Genomic DNA, 21,823 nt, shown 5'->3' with positions numbered 1-21,823 from the left:
AGCCTTGTTTAAATAAGACTTTTGAACTAAAACTTTATTTTAATTACAGAAGGTAAAGGACCACATATATCAGTCTTCATATCATCAACAAAAGTGCTATTACAATTTACATTCATCCATCCATCAACAACCCCTTTCCCATTTTTACACATGAAATTGGGGTGTCACTTCATCAGTGAAAATCGTTTACAGCTAAGGTATATGAATTCCTTAAAAAATAGTAACAGTTCAACTACCAAATACAAGTTTTTACAGTACAGAAGTTATTTAACGTATGTTAACTTTTCTAAAATGGATGCTTTTGTCTTTAAATAAAAATGTGAATAATAGAATATCATATTATAAATATTTTATTTGTAATTTGCTTTAGAATATATTATCTTTAAGGTTTCAAAAAGTGACCAGTCATTTCTATTTCTTAATTATGATGTCATTAATGAATCAGAAAAAATGCTATAGACTGTGTTATAGAATATAAAGCACCTTTATAAATCCTAATCAGAAGACACTACCTGATGATCATTTATATAGGAACCAGAATCCTTTGTTGACATGCTATTTTGTTTTTCTTTGGTAACTGTTGGTAACTGTTACACAAGTTGTTCATTGGTCATATTTTCTGTTACATCAAAACAGGGTCAGCTGCACTCCTGTTGGGCCACATGTTGATGCCTAGTTTCTTATTTTGGTTAAAGGCCTCTTCAAGTGCCTCATTTCCGTGGACGTTATGAGGATTTGAAAATGTTGCATGAACAATCCTGTTAACAGAAAAACAACCATAGCAGTGAATAGATCTTACCATAATTCCTTTATTCTGCTGCTCTTTTGAATGTGAAGCTGGAAACAATCTCTCCAATTCATTAATATCCATTCTTTTCCCAGTGGGGGCCATGTCATCTCTTTCCCTCTGAGCTGCTCCATTCAGAATGGGTCCCAATGAGCTTGTCTGATCCCTTGTGACTTGAGGAGTTGCCAAGTGGTCCTGTGCACTCTTACACATCATCAGCCTGCAAATATATAGACAGCAGGTTATTTCAAGCATGACACAGAGCAAAGAAACTATAAGGAGAAAAACAAATGAGAAAGTTACACTTATAAGGGCAAAGATATAAATGGCAAATTAGGATTCTGAGATCACACATTCATAACATGAATGCTGTTAGTATGTGCTAGGCTTCTGTTCTCATGTTAGTTCTAGTATGTTCACCCTAAGGAAAAAGTACTATGCAAACAGCTAGGAGAACACACTGTATTTCTTTTTACATTATGTGGGTCTGATTTCCTCATGCTTTACGTGTTTCAGCTTAGATTTTTGTGTACAAGAAATCCACATCCACATAAAACAAAGTTAATCCCTGTCCACAATCAAGCCCAACTTGGATCTGTGGATGGGAAAATGAAAATTTTCTCCAGAATTGCACCCTGTACTACTAATGGACATAGGCAGCTCCTAAATGCTTTATCCCATGCATGGGTCCCCTCAAATTATCTATGGTATGATCCCAGCTATTCTCATCTGCATAATACATAATTATCAACTAAAGGATGGGTAAGGCCAATCTCAAACCAAATGGGGTAGGTTAATTCAAGCACAAAAATGGATACTGAATAGGCTTAAAATGGCCTGCAAGGGCAGCTAACCTAGTACTTACCTATGAACCTATAAAAGACATATACATTTTCAAAGAAAAAAAAACATGAAAAAGTATTTTCTGCAATTTTATTACATGGACATTTTCCTTTGAACAAACAGAAACTCTAGTATAGTATGTTAAGTTTTGCTTTTTTGTATAAAAACCCAGCAGTTTTCACTGCATAAGTGTTATTATTTAACTAAAATGTGAAGTCCTAATTTAACTATTTTAAATGTAAATAACAATATATCTGGACCATCTGAGCTGGTTATACAAGCTGCATCTTCATTAGTGTGCAGATAAAATGGAGATGGTGCAATGAAAAGAAACAGGAATGTCCGTATGCAATTAAGAAAAATAATATTACTGCAGCAAAGGACCATCTGAAATCATATCATCTACCTCACAAATTTTCCTTCAAGCTTATACAGTGCTCTCCATTTTCTATTTCTACTTTCAATGAAGAATCTTATATTTCTGCTAGCCTAAATTTGCTTTTGGCCATTTAAAATATTGCAGGCAGACTAGACTTATTGTCCTTGACCATGAATGTTAAGCAGTTTCACTTGCTTCTTGCAGGACAGAATTCCACATCAGTAAGTTAACTCACTGTTCTCCAGGCATTGCTCACCTTTTCTCCCATTCTGATGGAAATTTCAAAAACAACTCTCCCTGGTGTTTCATGCAAAATGTACAAATGTGAATGAATGACTACTTTTAGTCAATTAAGTCATATAAGTTAGTTGCTCTATATATCAGTCCCTGTGCTTTTCCTTTAAGTCTTATGAACAATAAAAATATTAATGAAGGTAAAAAACTAATAAACATACAAAAAGAAAACTTACAACAAATGACAAATCTGCATTAAGTAGCATATGCAAATTGAACAAGGAATATCAGGATAACATGCAGCATAAAATATCAATAAATCTAGAAACAAATCAGATTGCAATCTTATTCAATTAACCCTAAGAGTCTACACAGGATTGCAATTAGATCCCAACATTTAAATGTAAGGAATCATATAAGGGAAATTGTATACATTAGAAATAATCAGACTAATAAAGTTACAGACTTAAAAAAAATCTTATTATGTTTTAAAAAACACTATGGAAATGTTATTGATAATAATACATCTACAAGCAACAGTAAAAGTATAGACGCCTTTCTTACAAACAATATTCAGAAGAAGTTATCTAAGCACAACATTAACTACACTATTTTCCTTCAAAGAAATAAAAGCCCAAATAAAAAAAAACTCAAGGCGAACAAAGCATCGGGATAGATGGTTTAATCCTGGAATTTTATAAACTTTTAACTGATAATATCTTGAAAATCTTACTCAATGCATTTCAATAAGTTAAAACTACAGCAAATATCCCTCCCTCATGCAAATATTCTATCATTTCTTCCATCTTAAAACCAAATAAAGAACCCAACCTTTGTACATCATACAGACAAATATCTATATTTAGCAATGACTAAAATATATTTATGTCTATCTTAGCAGACAGAGTAAAGAATATTCTTCCAGAATTAATTCATGAAGACCAAACCGGTTTTATCAAAAACAGAAAGGTACGCAATAATGTTATTAGATTATTTTCCATAATAGACTTAGCAAGTAAAAAATTAGCTCTCTATTTTAAGCCTTGACATAGATAAAGCCTTCAACTCATTAAGCTGGCCATATCTATTTAATGCTCTGCAAAAATACAACTTCTCCTCAAATTTTGTTAGATTAATTAAAGAAATATATATGAAAAGTCCATATCCTATGTAAAGATTGGATCTTATTTATCTAGCCCATTTGAAATATTAAGAGGTACTAAACAGGGGTGCCCTCTTTCCCCGTTATTTTTTGCCCTGGCTATACAGCCTCTTGCAAACTGTGTTAGGAACAATGACAGTGTTAAAGGATATAAAATATCAGATGACTTATCCTCCAAGATACAACTGTTTGCTGATGATCTACTAATAACTTCTGATATTAAAAATTCAATAGATCACATATTACATAATCTAGATTCCTTGCAAACATCTCTGCTCTAAAATTCAATAACAACAAGAGTCAGACACATCTAATAAATAAAAATATTACTAAGAAACTCAGATCAAATAGAGAAAAATTGGGAGGGCACACATATTAAATATCCAGGTGTCCTTATTGAATCTAATTACAAAAAAAAAATCACTCACATCTAACTACCAGCAACTTGTAAACTCAACTACAAGTTTAATTGATGGTTGGAACAGACTGTTATTTACAAGTGAAGACAGACTAATTGTAATTAAAATGATATTGTTGCCCAAAATGTTATTTATTACCCAAGCATTAATAATTCCCCCATCTATCAAAGTTAAAAGGAAAATAAGTAATGTATTGCTTAATTTCCTTTGGTTCCCAAAAAAAAAAAAAAAACAATAATTTCTCTTCTTTGGCACACCTCAAGCTGGGAATAAGGAGGCATAGGGTTTCCAAGTGTTGATTTTATTTAAACTCTTCATTTATTAACATAGTGTTGCTTTGGAATAATACTTCTTATATATCATATTGGAAATGAATTCATTAAAGCTTACTTCTTAGTAATAAGTCATTGCTTGAACCATACATTCAAATACACAGACACATATTTATATGGATCTTAAAAATATACATCCAAAGTGAAAGGTTGAAACTTGTTCTTATACCTCTTACAAGCCAAATATTGGTATTGTTTAAAAAACTTATGTTCTCTTATCAATTAATTAAGAATGTATTAATAATTATTTTCCTGTTTCCTTTACAAATGAGTGCTTGATATATTTTGCTACTCAAAAAATGTCAGAATTTAAGAAGAGTAACCTATTATATTGGAGTCAGTTTCTCTCAGCTAAGAGAATACATTTTTTCAGATTATTTGATGGCAGAAATAGTTTGCTAAATTGCAACTGGCTGAACATCCAAACTTGTAAAGATTTTACACATGCTAAATGCATACCCTCACTAGAGGCATATAATAAGAATACCTTAAAAATCTTAAATTTTATCTCAACAGTTATTAATAGCTCATCCAAGAATACTTCATATCTGTCATCTATAAAATGATCAGAAATGATTTTAGAAATGCAGATGTTTCTTTTTGGAATTATTCAAGTGAAGTTGATAAACAAGCATTTTCAGCAAAACATTGTTTACAGTTGTTGAATGAATCCACATCTTCCTTGTTCTGGCGTGTATACACATGGAAATTCTTACACAGATGATTTTTTACCTCACACAGACTAACAATAATGTACAAGAAAGATGAAATGAAATACTGGAGATGTGGGCATCCTGATGCTGACTGGATACATATAGTTATTAATTGTAAAATAATCTCCCTATTTTGGTTGGATTTTAGATGTCTTTGTAAAGCTTTATGGAATGGTAACTACATAATCTCTTACTCCCTTATCCTTTTCAATGTTCTGATTCCTGAAGTCATTCCTAAAAATCAAATATTTTTACTGTGGTCAATCTTCTGTATAGCAAGGGAAATTGTTACAAAAAATTGGCAATCCCATTCTACTCCTGCCTTTAAAATTGAATTTATTCATCTTGCAAAGTACATTTGTAGAAATAAGATTGCTACTTTACAAGCTAAGGGACTAAGGGACTCTGGCTAACAAAGTTTGCAGATGACTGCAAACTGGGAGCCATTATTGAATCCCCAAATGATGTGGATACTCTACAAAAGGGCCTTACAGAAACAGATGCTTGGTGCCAGAGCCATGGGCTCAAGCTCAATGCCAAGAAATGTATTGTTATCCCCTTTGGGAAAAAACATGTATCCATGAATTACCATATAGGTGGCAGTACACTAAACACAGAAAGTGTGATAAGAGACTTAGGGACACAGGTGGACAGTGGTCTCACCTTCGAAAACCACATCGCCACAACAGTCAGGAAATCCTTCTATGTGGCACACCTCATCACGAAGGGCTTTTCATCCAGAAAAAAGGAGGTCATTGTCCCACTGTACTCATCCCTCATTAGACCCATTATAGAATACAACACCCCATTTGGTATGTACCTCTCAAGACATCTGCAACAACTGGAAAGGCCTCAGAAATACCTCACTAAAAGAATCACAAGCCTAAAGCAGATGTCCTACACTGACCGCCTTAAACAACTCCAGCTATACTCTGTCGCATATCGTCTACTCAGAGGCGATCTCTGCTTAACATACAAGGCCATGTCAAACCCAGAGCTGTTGGACATGCTACACTTAAAGAAATCCCAATCCCTCAGAGCTACACGCTCCAGGGATCTAAACCTTGTCATCACAATAAACAAAACATGCTGGAGGGATAGGTTCCTGACCCAGAGACTCCCCAGACTCTGGAATAGATTGCCCATACATGTCAAGCAGAGTGCCTCTTTGGACCTCTTCAAGAGGAACCTTGACAATTGGATGGGAGATAGGAAATTCACCCCAGGGATCACGTCAGTCGCCCTGCTAGACAGGGGTCCAGGAAAGTAAATAATGTGGGAAGAAATAGCCAGGGAATTGTTATGGCTAGGCTTGTATAGGTCCTAGGGCTGATAGCCTAGTACCAACCTATGAACCTATAAACCAAGGACTAATAACACAACTCACCATTTAATTGCTTGGATGAAATTTTCTAATCTTTTAGAAAACGTGTTTTAGAAAAGTGTTTTCTTATGTATATTATTTTCTTAATTGTCATGGACATTGTATATAGCTTATTTGTTCTTTTCTTATTATTACACTGTTATGTTATTATGTTATAAAATTAATAAAAATATTTTTGAGAAAAAAATATTAATGAAGAAAAAAAAAGACAATAATACTTAGAACAGCACCAGAAAGGAAAAGAAAACTGACACTCAAAATTCAAAACAGTCTAAGTAAGCAAAGATGTATATCCTTTGATATTCTACCAAACAAAACTCATGGTGCAACATCACAACCACTTTGTAACATGCCAGCATGACATGACATAACATCACTCGTTATGCTTTTAAGGAGAACTAAGCATTAAAGCCACCCATAGAGAGATAGCCTTTAGTAAACCTCTGCATGGACATTCTGTAAAATATTATCAAATGACTGCCATCAGAGTTGGCTGTCTGAGAAAAATAGAATCAAACATGGGCTCAGTGACAGAGCAAAAACATACTAGACTTGTATTTGAAAATATTCACACTTCATTCTAATATACTTTCCAGCTGCAAACATCTTAAGTTTTTTAAGTGAATACATGCATATGTTTTTGAAAACACTATTTTGGTAAATGTATTCTATTTGGTTGTTATTAACCCTATAGTAGATGATATTTTATTGTTAGGAAATGCTTTACTAAAACTCACAAGTGGAAATACTCCATAACACTATTAAAAATGACAGAATCCTTCAGTGAACTGTTGCAGTTTTTCACAAAGGTAAAAATATCACATCCAGAGTGGGCATATTGTATTGCTTTACTGATACCCCTGTATATATGTAACCCAGAAACCCAGATGCAGTACTATGCTAGCTGGCATTGTAGGGCACTTTTAGCCTAGCCAATTTCCTTTTCACTGGTAAGACTCAGACCCTGTATCTTGTCATTGTGAAGTAAAACACCTTAGCCATTATACCAGCCTCCGCACTGGTCTAAAGATATTTAAAGATATAAGATAGTCAAAGTGCTTCATGTTTACCAAATGATTTATAAAAATCAGTGTATACCAAGACTATATTGGCCCCATTCTGAAGGAGGGATGGGACTCCTTGAAAATGATTACATGTATAGATCTGCAATTGTGGGACTGCACACATATTTGCTGACCTCACAAGACCCAAATATAGTGAAAGTTTTGAAACATGAGGAGACTAAATCTAAGATGACTTATCTGCTTAATTTAGCAGAAGCATACCAGCGTCACGCAGGAATGGAAATCAAACCAGAAGCAGATGAAAATCAGGCAGCAACTGAATATGCCAAAAAACAAAAGAAAGAATCTAAGGTGAAGGACCAGATGAGAAGGCAAGAAATATGGAAAAAGTATAAATATAGTTTCAAGTATAGAAAACTTCTGGAAGAACCTCATAATGATCAGGAACAAATGCAGGAATGATTAAGGAGAGGCAAATTCAAACCAAGAGATGAAAGGTTAATATTGGTGGCCCAAGACAGTGAGCTATGTACAAGCTGGTTTACAAAGTCCATTGAATATGTGGGAGAAACAGGTTTTGTTAAACCAAATTGGAAACAGTTTCACACCTCATTGCTGGTTGTGATATACTAATAACAGAAGGAATGTATACTGAATGGCATAATAATGTGGCAAGACTGTTTCACTGGGGATTGTGGAAGCATTATGATACTGAAGTGGCTGAAAAACACTGGAAATGAGCCACAAAGCATCACAGAAAATGATGAAGTTTATATCACATGGGATCACCCGTTACCAATAGTTTAAAAGATAGATGCTAGAAAACAGGATATAGTGGTCCAAGAAAAGAGGACAAAAGTAGCATTGATCAATGAAATCACTACATCTACTGACTTTAGTGTCTTATATACAGAGAGACACAAAGTCATAAAATATCAGGGTCTGCAGGCAGAAACAAGAGCAATGTGGAAGAAAGATACTCAGACAGTTCCAATAGTAATAGGAGCAACAGGTCTTATAAAAAAGAATCTACAGTTGTATTTAGGTATGTTACCAATCCATGTAACCCGGTATGAATTGCAGAAGGAGTCATTACTGGCGCACTGAGGGTGCTGCTAAGAGCACTTCTGGCTAACATCAAAGACTGAAACAATACTAATTTCAGGAACTTTAATTGTACTTTGACTTAGGAATGGGCTTCATTCCTGTCATATTATTAGAAACCCAAAATTTTTGGAGGAATAAAAAAGTGTAAAGGCATTATAGATCAGCACATTAACAGATATAATTGAGTTTAGCATCAAAAAGTAAGTCCAATAAACAAAGCAACACTAATGAAGTTAAATTTTGATTTTTTAAGCAAAAACTTGGTTAATGTCCTTGCTAAGACTGATTTTCATCTTAGATATTAAACATTTTCTCAAAACTGTAATTAGACATCAAAACCTGGTGTTAATATATATTAATCAATAAATAATATATATATATATATATATATATATATACACACACACACACACACACACACACACACACACATATATTTCACTAAAATCAAATTCTGTTCTCCTTCAAATCAGCAACTGTCATCCACTTTTTTTGATTTATAGGTTTTTATTAAGCTTACCACAAAATGAATTATCAAGATAGTTAAGGCATATCACTAAATTCTGTGGGAGACAGTGTCCCCAATTAAGTAAAGTTTTTCTTTACATTTCTCCATATATCCCTGGTCATATAAGATATCACCACATATTCTTAGTTAAACTGTATATTAAGAGTTTAAAAGGACATAGCAGAAAACCTTTAATTCACTTCCCCTGCAAACTTAATACATCAACAATGCATCATGTCACGTTAGGACACACAAGACAATGAGTGTACTAGGATTCATACACTAATAATGCACATTACAGTACTAAACAGCAACCCAAAAAAGGAAGGGGTGTTCAAAGACAATGTGTGATTGGCGTCTTCTAAGTTGTGAGCTATCCTGTGCAGTGAATTCCCAGCCATAGGCTTATGAAACATTGATTATTAAATAAAAAAATCTATAGGTTACCAGCCACTCAAAAAGAAAAAAAAAACTTTCACTGTATATACAGCCTCTTTATTTCTAGATATACTTAATGCCTGTCACCTCATTCATCTTTACCAATTTTTCCATTGTAGATTTTTTTTAGTTTTCTTATAGTCCTCTACCTGATCAGGTAACCAGCAATACAGTTATCAGGAAAGGCTGTTTTCTTATTGCTCTGTCTCGTAAACATGAATTTGAGATTTAATCAACCATATATGTACAAATAAATATTTCAGTTTGATTTGCAAGTATCTGCAAAAATACAGAGATTAAGGCAACTAGATTTAGTCCCGTGTTAATGGACTGTGGATGGCCTGCATTTCTTTTCCTGCATACAGCAAGAAAAAATCAATAAATTGAGTCATAGCTTGTATTAAAACACTTAAACACTTACCTTATTAATTTATATAACAAAATGCACAGGCAATGAAAAGCAGGTGATATACCTCTCACTCTCATAGCATACAAATATCAAGTGCCAGTATAAACTATCTGTGCATTTGTCACTTACAATATTCACTGATTTCTTCACTTTAAATCTTTGTTAGGTACCTTTTTTATTGTGTGAAAGAAGTTACTCTGAAGTGGGGTTCAAGCCATTGCAGTAACAGACATCAAGAGGTTGCTAGTCAAGTTCCTTTCATCAACTATCTAGCTACCTGTTATATGTCAAAAAATAAAAAAGTGCTATCAAAGATGGAGGAAAACAGTGTTACGCATAAAAACATAAGACTCTTCCCTTTTTTCTCTGGGATACTGTAATTTTGGAGGTGGTGGAATAAAAAGCAAGGGGTGTGGGAAATGCAGTACCCTATGCTGCTGGTACAAAGAGCTTTTCCACTAGAAAATCATTTATCAGTTGTGATTTGTTGCCCTTCAGCCCCTCTTTCTAATATGTACAAAACCCCGGCCCTGCTCCAACCCAAAATCCTACAGCACACCTTACAAAACACGATTCCTCAGTACTACCAATATTCACACAAAGTGTTATCTGAATTTAACGGTACATGTTTTGTTTGACCAATCAAAAACGGAAACTGTTTTAATTTTGGAATCACTTGTTGTTTAGATGGTCATACTTTTTGGTAAGTACATTCTCAGTAAAGTGGAATAAATCACTTGCCATACCTATTAACTGTCCAGAGTTTTGCAGAATGTCAAGATTTTTGCTTTATATTTTTTGTATGTTTCTCATAAATGTTGTGGTTTTCCAGCAAATCATTAAGTACTGAAGTCACAAAATAATGACAGACATTTGAGTTTCAGGCTTCATATCCTTTGGTATGTTTATAAATGCAGTATTAAAATCTGTCCCTCATTTTGAGTTTTTGTTCTCCATTGATTTTGGCATTGTCCAGATTTCATTTGCTATGACCTGCTGTAGAATACTGATGCCTTTTAATATATCAGCATATACTCATATATATATATATATATATATATATATATACATATATATATATATATATATATATATATATATATATATATATATATATATATATATATATATATATATATATATATAAATATATATATATGTGTGTGTGTGTGTGTGTATATATATATATATATATATATATACACACACACACACACACACACACACACACACACACACACACACACACACACACACACACACGTACACACACACACATACAGACCCATGGGTATACTGACTTTGATCAAAACACAAAAATGCTGATATTCACAACATATACATATGAAACATATGACCCATGGAACAAGCAGCAGCTTCAGCACATCTAAAAATAGAATAAAGACATGGACCTCTCATGTGGGGGTCTGTGCCCCCATATCCCTGCTAATTATATACAGTAACTCCAAGATTGCACAAGGATGGGGAAAGGGCATCATTTCCATGTGTTGACCATCTCTGTAGTTGATATTAATGCATAAATGCACACACACACACACACACACACACACACACACACACACACACACACACACACACACATACACGCACACACAGATATTATATATATTTTTTTATTTTGAATTTGGTAACCAAGGTAGAGCACTGATCTCAATTGACCCCTTTCAGTCTCAGCTGGATATGACATAGATAATACACTGGGCTGTTTGCAACCTATGCTGTATTCCACATGATAACACAAGTGCTTTGCCCTTCTTCTGTCCTTGTTTACCTATTATAACTTAAACTATCATGTGCTTCTTACAATTATTGCAAACATATCCTGAAAGGTAGTTATTTTAAACACCCAATATGTGCAGAGACCTTTAATACTAAAGATTATGTTCAAAGCATTTAGTTTACTTAGCTCAATGTCAAGCCTGCATTAGCGTCTACATAGGCAAAATGGATTAAAAGTAAAAAGAACGCACTGGTAATCACTTATCAGATATTTGCAGATATATACAGACCAATGCACTTTATAAACACATTTCTATATAGATTCTGTGCATTTTTCTTAATTTATGATACTTGAGCTTGTTATACCAGACAACAGGCATGGTGACATTAACTTAAAGATGGAGAATACTCAGTATGAATGCTGATATTTCCCAGGCTTGAAACAACATAACTCCTTAAAACCCATTTTGAAAAAACATAGTCTTTGTTTCTAATTGTGTTTTTAATTGTGTTAAATCTTTAAAGTGTTTTATTTTATTGATTAATTATTTTTTGACCAAGGAATGGTATTTTTAGTTTCAGTTGATTTCTTGAGGTTACTTATGTAACTTACCTTTGTGAATTGATTTTACACCAGTGTGCAAAAGCATTTTTAGCTTGTGGTCTATTAAATATTTTTGAATTCATTCTCCATTTTTGAGTGTTTCATTTTTTTTGCACTATCTATTGTCTGCCCTTCTTGTTCTTTTCCTTGATCTCTTTCTGTTTCTTCCTTTTTCTGTATCTCTTGTTCATTCTCATGCTTTCTCCCTACATTCTGCTTATATTCTTCCATATTTTCGTTAGAAGCCATCCATAAGCGACCTGTTTTCACATTTAAAACATTTCAATTCATATCTTTTTGCATCATGCCTCATTTTGACACAAATATAGTATTCCCTTTTGTCACAATTGTTAATGAAATGATCACTTTTCCACAAAAAAAAAAAAAGTTTTTTATTATCCCCAATATTTCACAGTAGCTCTGTTTCCATTTACTTTTATCATACTTGGAATATGTGTTATTCTTTCATGTTTTATGTTTAATGCAACAGAACACTCCCAACCCCCCAGTCCATAAACCTCTATTATCATAATTTTTGTAACATCCATAACAGCTAAAGATACAGTCTTTAAATAGTCTTTTAGTGACTCTTCTTCTATTTCAGTTCTAAACTGAATATATGTTTTATTTGTGTTGCTCTAATAAATGCTTCTAAACATATAAGTTCTATGGATTACAATGTTTCTTTTATTCATATTGCCCCAAACATTTCTCCATATACTGTCCTTATTCAAACATAATGTCAAAAAAGCATCTTTATTACTATGAGTGAATGCTCTTACCTCTTTAAGTGAAATACCCAGTGGTGCTATCATGTTATCCCAAATGTCATACCTGTCTCTTTTTCTTACTTAAACTTATTCTTACTAAATGTTTCTTTCTCCTTAATTCCACCTTCTTTTCATCTCTTCCTTTTCCTAATTTCATCATTTCTGCATAGGAATTCTTCTTCTCTCTTATCATTTCCTCCACTTCTTCTTTCTCTTGGATTGTCTCCATAATATCTCTCTATGAAATCACCTTTTCATTTTCTGGTTCATGTTGGTTGATTAAATCCTGCAAATGAACATCCCACAATCCTCCTGACTGGAGGGAAGAAATAATACACTCTCCACCTCGAATAACTGCTCCTGGAAAAGCACTTCTGAATCTTGCGAAGGTATGACTAGCTTTGCATTACTCTGCATATACGCCTCTCCCTTCTCATTGCATATTGACACAAACTCATGTCTCCACATCATCCACTTTTTCAACTCCCTTCACACCCAACATATCCTCCAATCTCTCTTTCTCTATAAAATACAAAATCGAAACTCCACAGTCCAACATAATATCTCTTCTGATACAATCACATCTGCTATACTCCTTCCTGCTTCTCTGAGCCACCACTGCACCTGAATTGGAAGCAGGAAATGCCACAAAAAACATCATCCCTGCTCAAAAAGAGTAGGGATTTTTATTGATATATCCATTACTACAGATCACCCTCCATGACCCAGGACCACCACTCCACCTTTCTGGAGACACTGGAAAACATGAAAGTCCTACCGAATATCCTGATATTGGGCAATTTCAATTACCCTACCTTTCACTGGGAAAACTATTTGAGTACAAATATCCAGGCCCAGTGCTTCCAGAATTCATCAATGTAAATGCCCTGGATCAGCTGGTAAACTCCCCTACCAGAGGTGAAAACATATTGGACCTGGTCATCACCAACATGGGCGACAGGTGTTCCACATTGGAGGTCAACCCGTCACTAGTTAGATCAGGCCATAAACTAATCACTATGGATGTCCACACCCCACCACCATCCCCAACTAAGGAAACCACAGTAAAAAACATTTCTAAAGTAAACTTCACCTTACTTAAGACAGAGGTGGTAAGTTTCACAGCCCCCACGCTAAAGGATAATGCTGCCCAAATGCAGAAACCTTTACAAATGCACTCTATGAGCAACTACAAGGATGCATGGATCATGCCATCCCTAGCAAAACCAAGACTCGCTCCTCTAAGAGAAGGAAACTAGTTTGGTGGACCCCTGCAATAAACAGGCTATACAATAGAAGGAGGAAACTAGTTCAGAAAAAAAAGCAAATCCTAAGAAGGAAAGACATCCCTGATCAGTATCAGTAAGAAACTAAGATCCCTCATGAAATCATCCAAGGTTAACTTCAAAAGAAAAATAGCCAAGGATTCAAAAGATAACCACAAAGCCTTCTTTAGCTATGTTAAGAATCTAAGTGGCAACTCACTGATATGCACTGAACTAGTGCAAAATAGCACAAAATATACTGAACCTACTGATATTGCCAACATCCTGGCAGATAGATTCAGTGCAAACTTTACCCCCCTCTCAACTCCAAAAGGGCCCACAACAATACATGAAAAGTGTAGTGTCCCAAAAATCACAGATGCACAGGTGAAAACAGCCCTTTAAAAAGCCAAAAACACAGCATCAATGGGACCAGATGGTGTCCCAGGTTGCGTCTTGCAAGAACTACAGAATGAACTAACCCCCTACCTAAACACGTTGTTCAACCTCAGCCTCTCAACAAGCTACATGCCCATAGAATGGCACACAGCAATGGTTATTCCTCTCCACAAAGGAGGGGCCATAACTGACCCTGGTAACTATCATCCCATAAGCCTGACTAGCCTGGTCTGCAAGGCTATGGAGCGCATCATCATGGAACTCATTAACAAAGACATTGGGAACCTCTAAACACTTGACCTGACCCAGTTCGGCTTTGTTGAAGGCAGATCATGCCTACTAAACCTGGTTGACTTCTTTGAGACAGTCAACAAGGCCATAGATGAGGGAAAGTTGGTTCACACAGCCTACCTTGACCTCGCCAAGGCTTTTGACACCATTCCCCACTCAGGTATTACAGAAAAACTCACCAGCCTGAACATAAACCCCTACATCACGAGATGGGTTGCCAACTGGCTTACAGACAGAACTCACACGGTAGGAATAGCGGGCTCCAGGTCCGATTCTAAACCAGTCACAAGTGGTGTCCCACAAGGCTCAGTCCTGGGACCCCTACTGTTTGGCATATACTTCTCAGAAGTACAGGCAAACACAGTAGGACTATGGCTAACCAAGTTCACTGATGACTGCAAACTGGGAGCCATAATTGACTCTGGGGCTGACATGGACATTCTCCAAAAGGGCCTTACTAAGATGGACACCTGGTGTCAAAGTCATGGCCTCAAGTTAAATGCCAAAAAATGCATAGTCATCCCATTTGGGAAAAACAAAACACCAACAAATTGCCACATAGGTGGCAGCCCCCTTAATACAGAAGAGGTAATAAGAGATCTGGGGTCCCAGGTAGATAGCAATCTCTACTTTGACAATCATATTGCCAAAGTAGTTAGGAAATCCTTCTATGTGGCCCATCTAATTACTAAAGGGTTCGCATCTAGAAATAAAGAGGTTATAGTGCCCCTCTACTCATCACTCATTAGACTCATTATAGAGTACAATGCCCCATTTGGGCTGTACCTCACAAGACACTTCCAACAGCTGGAAAGACCACAAAAATATCTCACCACGAGGATTACTGGCCTCAAACATATGTCCTATGCAGCCTGACTGAAAAAGCTCTAGCTGTACTCAGTGGCATATCACTTACTCAGAGGTGATCTCTGCCTGACTTACAAAGCCATGTCCAACTCAGAATTGATGGACATGCTCCACCTAAAGAAATCCAACTCACTGCGAGCCACGTGTTCTAGTGAGCTAAACCTCTCCACAACAATAAATAGAACATGCTGGAGGGATAGGTTCCTGTCACAGAGACTCCCCATGCTTTGGAACAAAATTCCAAATTACATCAGGCAGAGCCCCTCACTAACACTCTTCAAGAGAAACCTTGACGAGTGGATGGGTAACAGAAAATACACCCCTGGAATCACTTTATTGGCTCTGCTTGACAGAGGATCAGTTAATTAATCAACGGGGCGGTGAAAGCCGACACACTCTGGCTAGGCTTATAAATGCCCTTGGGCAGATAGCCTAGTACCTACCTATGAACCTATAAACCTATGAACATATTATTTACATATTTACATTATTTACATCTATGTACAAACCTCCATACATTATAAACTTCAATATAAGTATCCCCCAACTCTTTTATCCATGACCAAAACATTACTTTTCCCAAAATCTTTGTCAAAGTCCATTTGACATTGTATTTAATTTCATTTGGTTTCTCCTTCCATATAGTCCATGAAGCATAAAATATTATCCATTTTCTTCACTTCTTCCTGTTTACTTGCACCATAATAACCATATTCTATTATGTCCATATTTATTTGTTCAAATTTTAACAATTTTTTTACCCTATTATCTTTATCTATTTATTTGCACAAATTATTAACTCTTTCACATTTCAAAAATACATGCTCAGTACTCTCAAATGCTCCACATTTATTACATATTATATCTTGCTTTATAGTATAGCATATTTGCCTTAACCGGCAATTTTCTAATAGACAATCTCCATAAAAAATCATTACATTATTTAATCTTTTTATAGTTATTATATCTCACCATTATGGCTTTTTTATTATTTATTTCTAATTCTTTCAATGGATCAATACAATAAAATGCTTTCATAATACTTAAGTACCATTCCTTTCTATTTTTCTCAAATATATTCTTTTTTATTTTCCATAACACAATTTTGTTATTGTACTCTATCATTTCTTCATTCACAATGCTTTTACTTTGTTTTTTTTTAACTTCCATTCCTTCCCACAACTCTTTGTATTTATAATATAGTATCATTTCTATCAAGTTTTTATTTTCCTTCATAATTCCTTTTAATACTTTATATAAATTTAAAGATGCTGCATGTACTATTGAGCTTATTAAACCCAAACCTCTTTGCTCTTCTTTCATATACAGGATTCCTCTACTGACTGGATTCAGTCTAGAGCCCCATATAAAAGAGAATATAATCATCAGTAATTCCTTTTCATACTTAAAAGGAATCATATAGATGTTAACAACATAATCAATTTTTCCTACTACCTTGGTGTTCATCAAGTATGCCTTTTTTATATGAAAATCTATATGATTTCCAAAAATTAGTCGTATCCTTTACTTCTTTGAGTACATTATCCCATTGTTGTTGTCTGTATTCATTTCTTCCAAATGTTATTCCCAATATTTCTATATATTGTTCATTGAACTCAACACCTGCTTTCATACCTTCAAAACCAAATACTTTGCTTTTCTCCTTATTTATGCTTAAACCATTTTTTTTTAATTTATACTTAATTTTTCATTTACCTTTTCCACCCTTACTTTCTTTTTTAACACTTAATACAATATCATTCACATAATTATACATGGTTGGCAATTGTACTTCTTTCATCAATTTGTATCCACTACTACTTGACATTTTATTAATTTCCTTCACCATTACATTCATTACTAATGAGAAAATTACACTACTAGCTGGGCAGCCCTGCTTTATTTCACATTCTATTTTTATTTCTTCCCCAGTCCAGCCATTTACATTTAGTTTCACATGGTTCCTTTCATAAACAGATTTTATTACTTGTAATATTTTTGCTTATACTATATGCCTGCAAACTTCCCCATAATGATTTATACTGAATATTTTCATAAGCTTTACTTATATCTCTTAACATAACTTTTGTTTCTACATTTTTATTTATGATATCATCTATTATTTCTCTTATTATCCATAAGAACTCTTGACTTCCTTTTACTTTTCTTCCAAATACAGTTTGGTCATATAGCCTATCCATTTTTTCTGTAACCTTTTTGTTTTTATTCTCATAAAAATGTTATAATCTGTATTATTCAATGTTATAGGTCTCCAGTGTTTTATCTCCTCTTTATTTCCTATTTTAAATATAAATGTTATAACTCCTGTACATACCTCTTTCGCTCTAATTCCAGTTTCTAACCATTCATTCATAACTTCTATAAAAATTTTTTTTTGCCACTCTATTTCTTTTTACTTACCATATGCAATTCCATCCATCATGTTGCAGAATTCATGTTTATATCTTTTAGAATTTCATTCAATTCTTTCATGGTTATTTTTTGTTCTAAATGCTCATTATCTTCCTTATTTAATTGTTCACCTTTATAAATTTGTCCTATGTTTTCTTCCTTCTTAACAAATAATTCCAATACATACTCTTTAATTATTTCATATATTCCTTCTTGCTGTCTTATTTGCTTTCCTTCCTTATTTTTTTAATTGCCTTATTATTTTTCCTTCTTTTATTATTTTACTCAAATATGGTGCTACCTCTTCTTTTTTTCTTTGTAAACAATATTTTTGCTTATATTACATTTCTTTAATTTTAATTTGATTCATTTTATATATTTCTCTTTCTTTTTCATAAAAGGAATTTTTCTTCTCTAATAAGTCTCTAAATGTTTCTTATATCTCCCTTTTTCTTTTCTTCTTTCCTTCCTTATAAATTCTAAAATACTTTTTTTTTATTTTTCTTTAAAATTAAAGCACAAAACAGTCCAATTCTCATAAAACTCCCTCATAGTCATATGATTTTCCATAATTCCACAAGTTATTTTTTCTCTTTTAAATCTAATTCATTTTCATTAATTCTGTTTATTCCTTTATCTATTCATACATAATCTTCATTATCCTGTACTTTAACCAATATTGCCACATGATCTGAAAATCCAGCATACTTAATTCCATTTTTATAACTTTTAGATGATCATATATTATTATAATTTGATTCCTTTTGTAGCTCCAGTGGTTATTCTCCCATACACTTAACTTTCCACATCTCATAATTTTTTAGCCATTTTAACATCACAAATGCTCTTATTTTAAATCTAATTAATTTTCATTAATTCTGTTTATTCCTTTATCTATTCATATATAATCTTCATTATCCTGTACTTTAACCAATATTGCCACATGATCTGAAAATCCAGCATACTTAATTCCATTTTTATAACTTTTAGATGATCATATATTATTATAATTTGATTCCTTTTGTAGCTCTAGTGGTTATTCTCCCATACACTTAACTTTCCACATCTCATAATTTTTTAGCCATTTTAACATCACACATGCTCTTATTTTTCATTAAATTACAATTAAAAATGACCCACCACTACAATGTCAATATTTACATAAACATATTCAAGAATATTTTTAAACATCATTTCTCTATCTTTTTTGTTACATATGCATATAAAGCTATAATACTATAAACATATTTTTCCATCTCAAATCTATTACTGTAGTTCAACCTAGTTCCCCTATGGTTACATCTAAAATTTTAATGCTTTCTTGACATAATATACATATGGCCAAGCATGTTTACCCCATATTCCAAGCTACCACACCATTCCAAAGTTTTTCAGTTTGTGTTATTTCTTCCTCTATTAATAATCTGATCTCTTCTAAAACAATAATATGTGCATCTACTGCAGCACACCATTGTAATATACATATTCTCCTTTTATGATTTTTCATACTGTTCACATTTAAGCTAATATTTTCAGCTTTTAATAGTTAGCATAATAAAATGTTTATCCCGTTCCTTTCTTATTTCCTCTAAGCATTATGTTTTTGAATTTTCTTGTCCTTTCTTTAACTCTTTTCCCTGTCAAATTATTTGTATTTCTTACTGTATGCCAATCAGCTTCTTCCTCACTTGTCTTCTCTGTTTCTTTTTCCTTGTTACTTTCTTTAACTTCATGTGTAACCTCTTTATTAGTTACATATTTTTGCACATTTTCTTGTATAATGCATTCTACTATCTCTTGATCCTGTATAACTACATTTTCATTTTCTTGCACATCTGTTTCACATTCTAGCCATGAATGACCAGTACTGCCACATTTTTTGCAATTTAAATCACTTTTTTGCATTATGTCCTGTTTTTCCACATAAATATCATCTTTTTATCACATTCATTGATTAAATTATCAGTTTTTCCACACAAATAAGTTTTTGGTTGACACCTGTATTTCACAAAACCCATTTTAACATGAACATCAATAATACTAGATACATGCATAACATTATAATTTTCCATTTTCAGTATTACTCCACATTCCCATCCCCCAGTCCATAGTCCTCTTTCATCATATATTTTTGTAGTGTCCATTACTTATTTACATGTAGTTAACAAATGTTCTTTCAGTTCTTTTTCTTCAACTTCAATTCTAAACTGGATCATTATTATTTTTTGTTTGTCTGTAAAAATCTTGCATGACATATTCTGACCATGGATACATATGTTTCTTTGATTCATATGCACTCAAAAAAATGTCCATGGCCTGCCCAATCTCAAATATCAAGTCACAAAAAGTCTCTATTAATTAAAATAAATGCTCTTACCTCTTTTGCTTGACACCCAGAGGTGCTATGACACAGTCCCAAACCTTATACCTGTCCAAACTTTCTTCTTTTTTACAGCTCACATGTATGGTGCACTTCTTTTTTGCTTCTTTTATGTCTTCTTTCTTCTTTGCTCCTTCTCCGACAGTTTGTGCATATGTTTTTGTCTCTTGAACTTTTTTTCTGGCACAGTCTCTTCATTTCCTTTTTCTTCTTCTATTTTCTCCATGATGTCACTCCATGAAATTGTTGCTCCACTTTCTCATTCACTTGGGTTTACCATTTCTTCAAAACATCATGCTGCAACCCTCCCAATTGGAGGAGTGTAATTATTAATTTCTCAGAGGAAACTGTCTCTCCTTCAAACAATCTCCTCTGAAAATTTTCCTCTGAATCCATCTCTGTTACAGCTACAATCTCCTTTTCTTCCAATATCACTGTTTTTTCTGCACTCACAGCATCAGAAAAAAACTTCTGGTAGCAATTCTACCATTTCAACTACATTTTCATCAACCTTCATTTCATTTTCAGCCAAAGCTGAATCAGCCATATTTTCTTCCTGTTCCTCCTGGCTGCCTCTGTGCCTGGACAGGAAACAGGAAGTCAGGATGTATAACACATAAATCCTTCCCCAATCCCTGGCCAAATTTCCCATAGCAGTAAAAATACCACCTCAGGTCTCCCCTGAAAAAAGGCTACTAGCTGAGTGGGACTAACCCAATCAACAAAGGATAAATAAAAAAAAAATGTGTGGTTGTGACAGAAAAATATTACAGTGTAGATAATCACACACATACATGGGATGGGATACAAAATGCTGCAAAGTAGCTTGTCAAATATATTGTTAGATAAGCATGCACAACATGAGGAAACTCTCCATTTATATCTCTATCTGCATTAGCGTTTGGAATACACTGCTGTTTGTCCTTTAAATGTTGAATATTATTATGCATATTGCTACTACAACTTTGCTGCAAAACATGTATTTTTGTAGACTGGAAATGTCTTCCTTCCAAGAGTAAAATATATCTAAATAAGACGTTCTTTTTGCCTTTACAGTTAATGGTATACATATCCTTAGATGTTGTGTGTTTGAACTTTCTGTTTGCCATTTGTTCACATTCAGCTATGTAACAAAATATTTTGCATTACAGTATATATATTGATGGTAATATTTGTGACACTGTCCTATGTTGTGGTGAAGAAACTCAAGTGTTTGCAGAATAGACAAATGACATTCAAAATTAGTAAGTACTTGCGTGTACTCGTAAGGTTGCTGTTAATGGTAGTATTCATAAGGTTGATGTCTGCCTCACTGATGTGATTTCCAGATCTCTGCAGATGTCAAGACACAGGCC

At 33.9% G+C, this 21,823-nt stretch overlaps 1 protein-coding gene across 1 annotated transcript in view; it reads right to left on the bottom strand.

Annotated features, from left to right (window-relative positions):
- Positions 1-622: 622 nt before the first annotated feature.
- The window catches only part of LOC122806083 (immunoglobulin superfamily DCC subclass member 3-like), a 1,389,320-nt gene continuing 1,368,119 nt past the window's right edge, over positions 623-21,823 (bottom strand). Inside the window, exon 13 of the mRNA XM_044076321.1 lies at positions 623-1,007. Within this exon, the coding sequence (XP_043932256.1) occupies positions 623-1,007 (385 nt within the window). The remainder of the gene's footprint in view (positions 1,008-21,823) is intronic.

This window comes from Protopterus annectens, chromosome 7.part0, assembly GCF_019279795.1.
Source record: "Protopterus annectens isolate FY-2018-M chromosome 7.part0, PAN1.0, whole genome shotgun sequence".
Taxonomy (NCBI): domain Eukaryota; kingdom Metazoa; phylum Chordata; order Ceratodontiformes; family Protopteridae; genus Protopterus; species Protopterus annectens.
The sequence above is the reverse complement of the archived record's forward strand: the minus strand, read 5'-3'. Positions and strand labels throughout refer to the sequence as shown.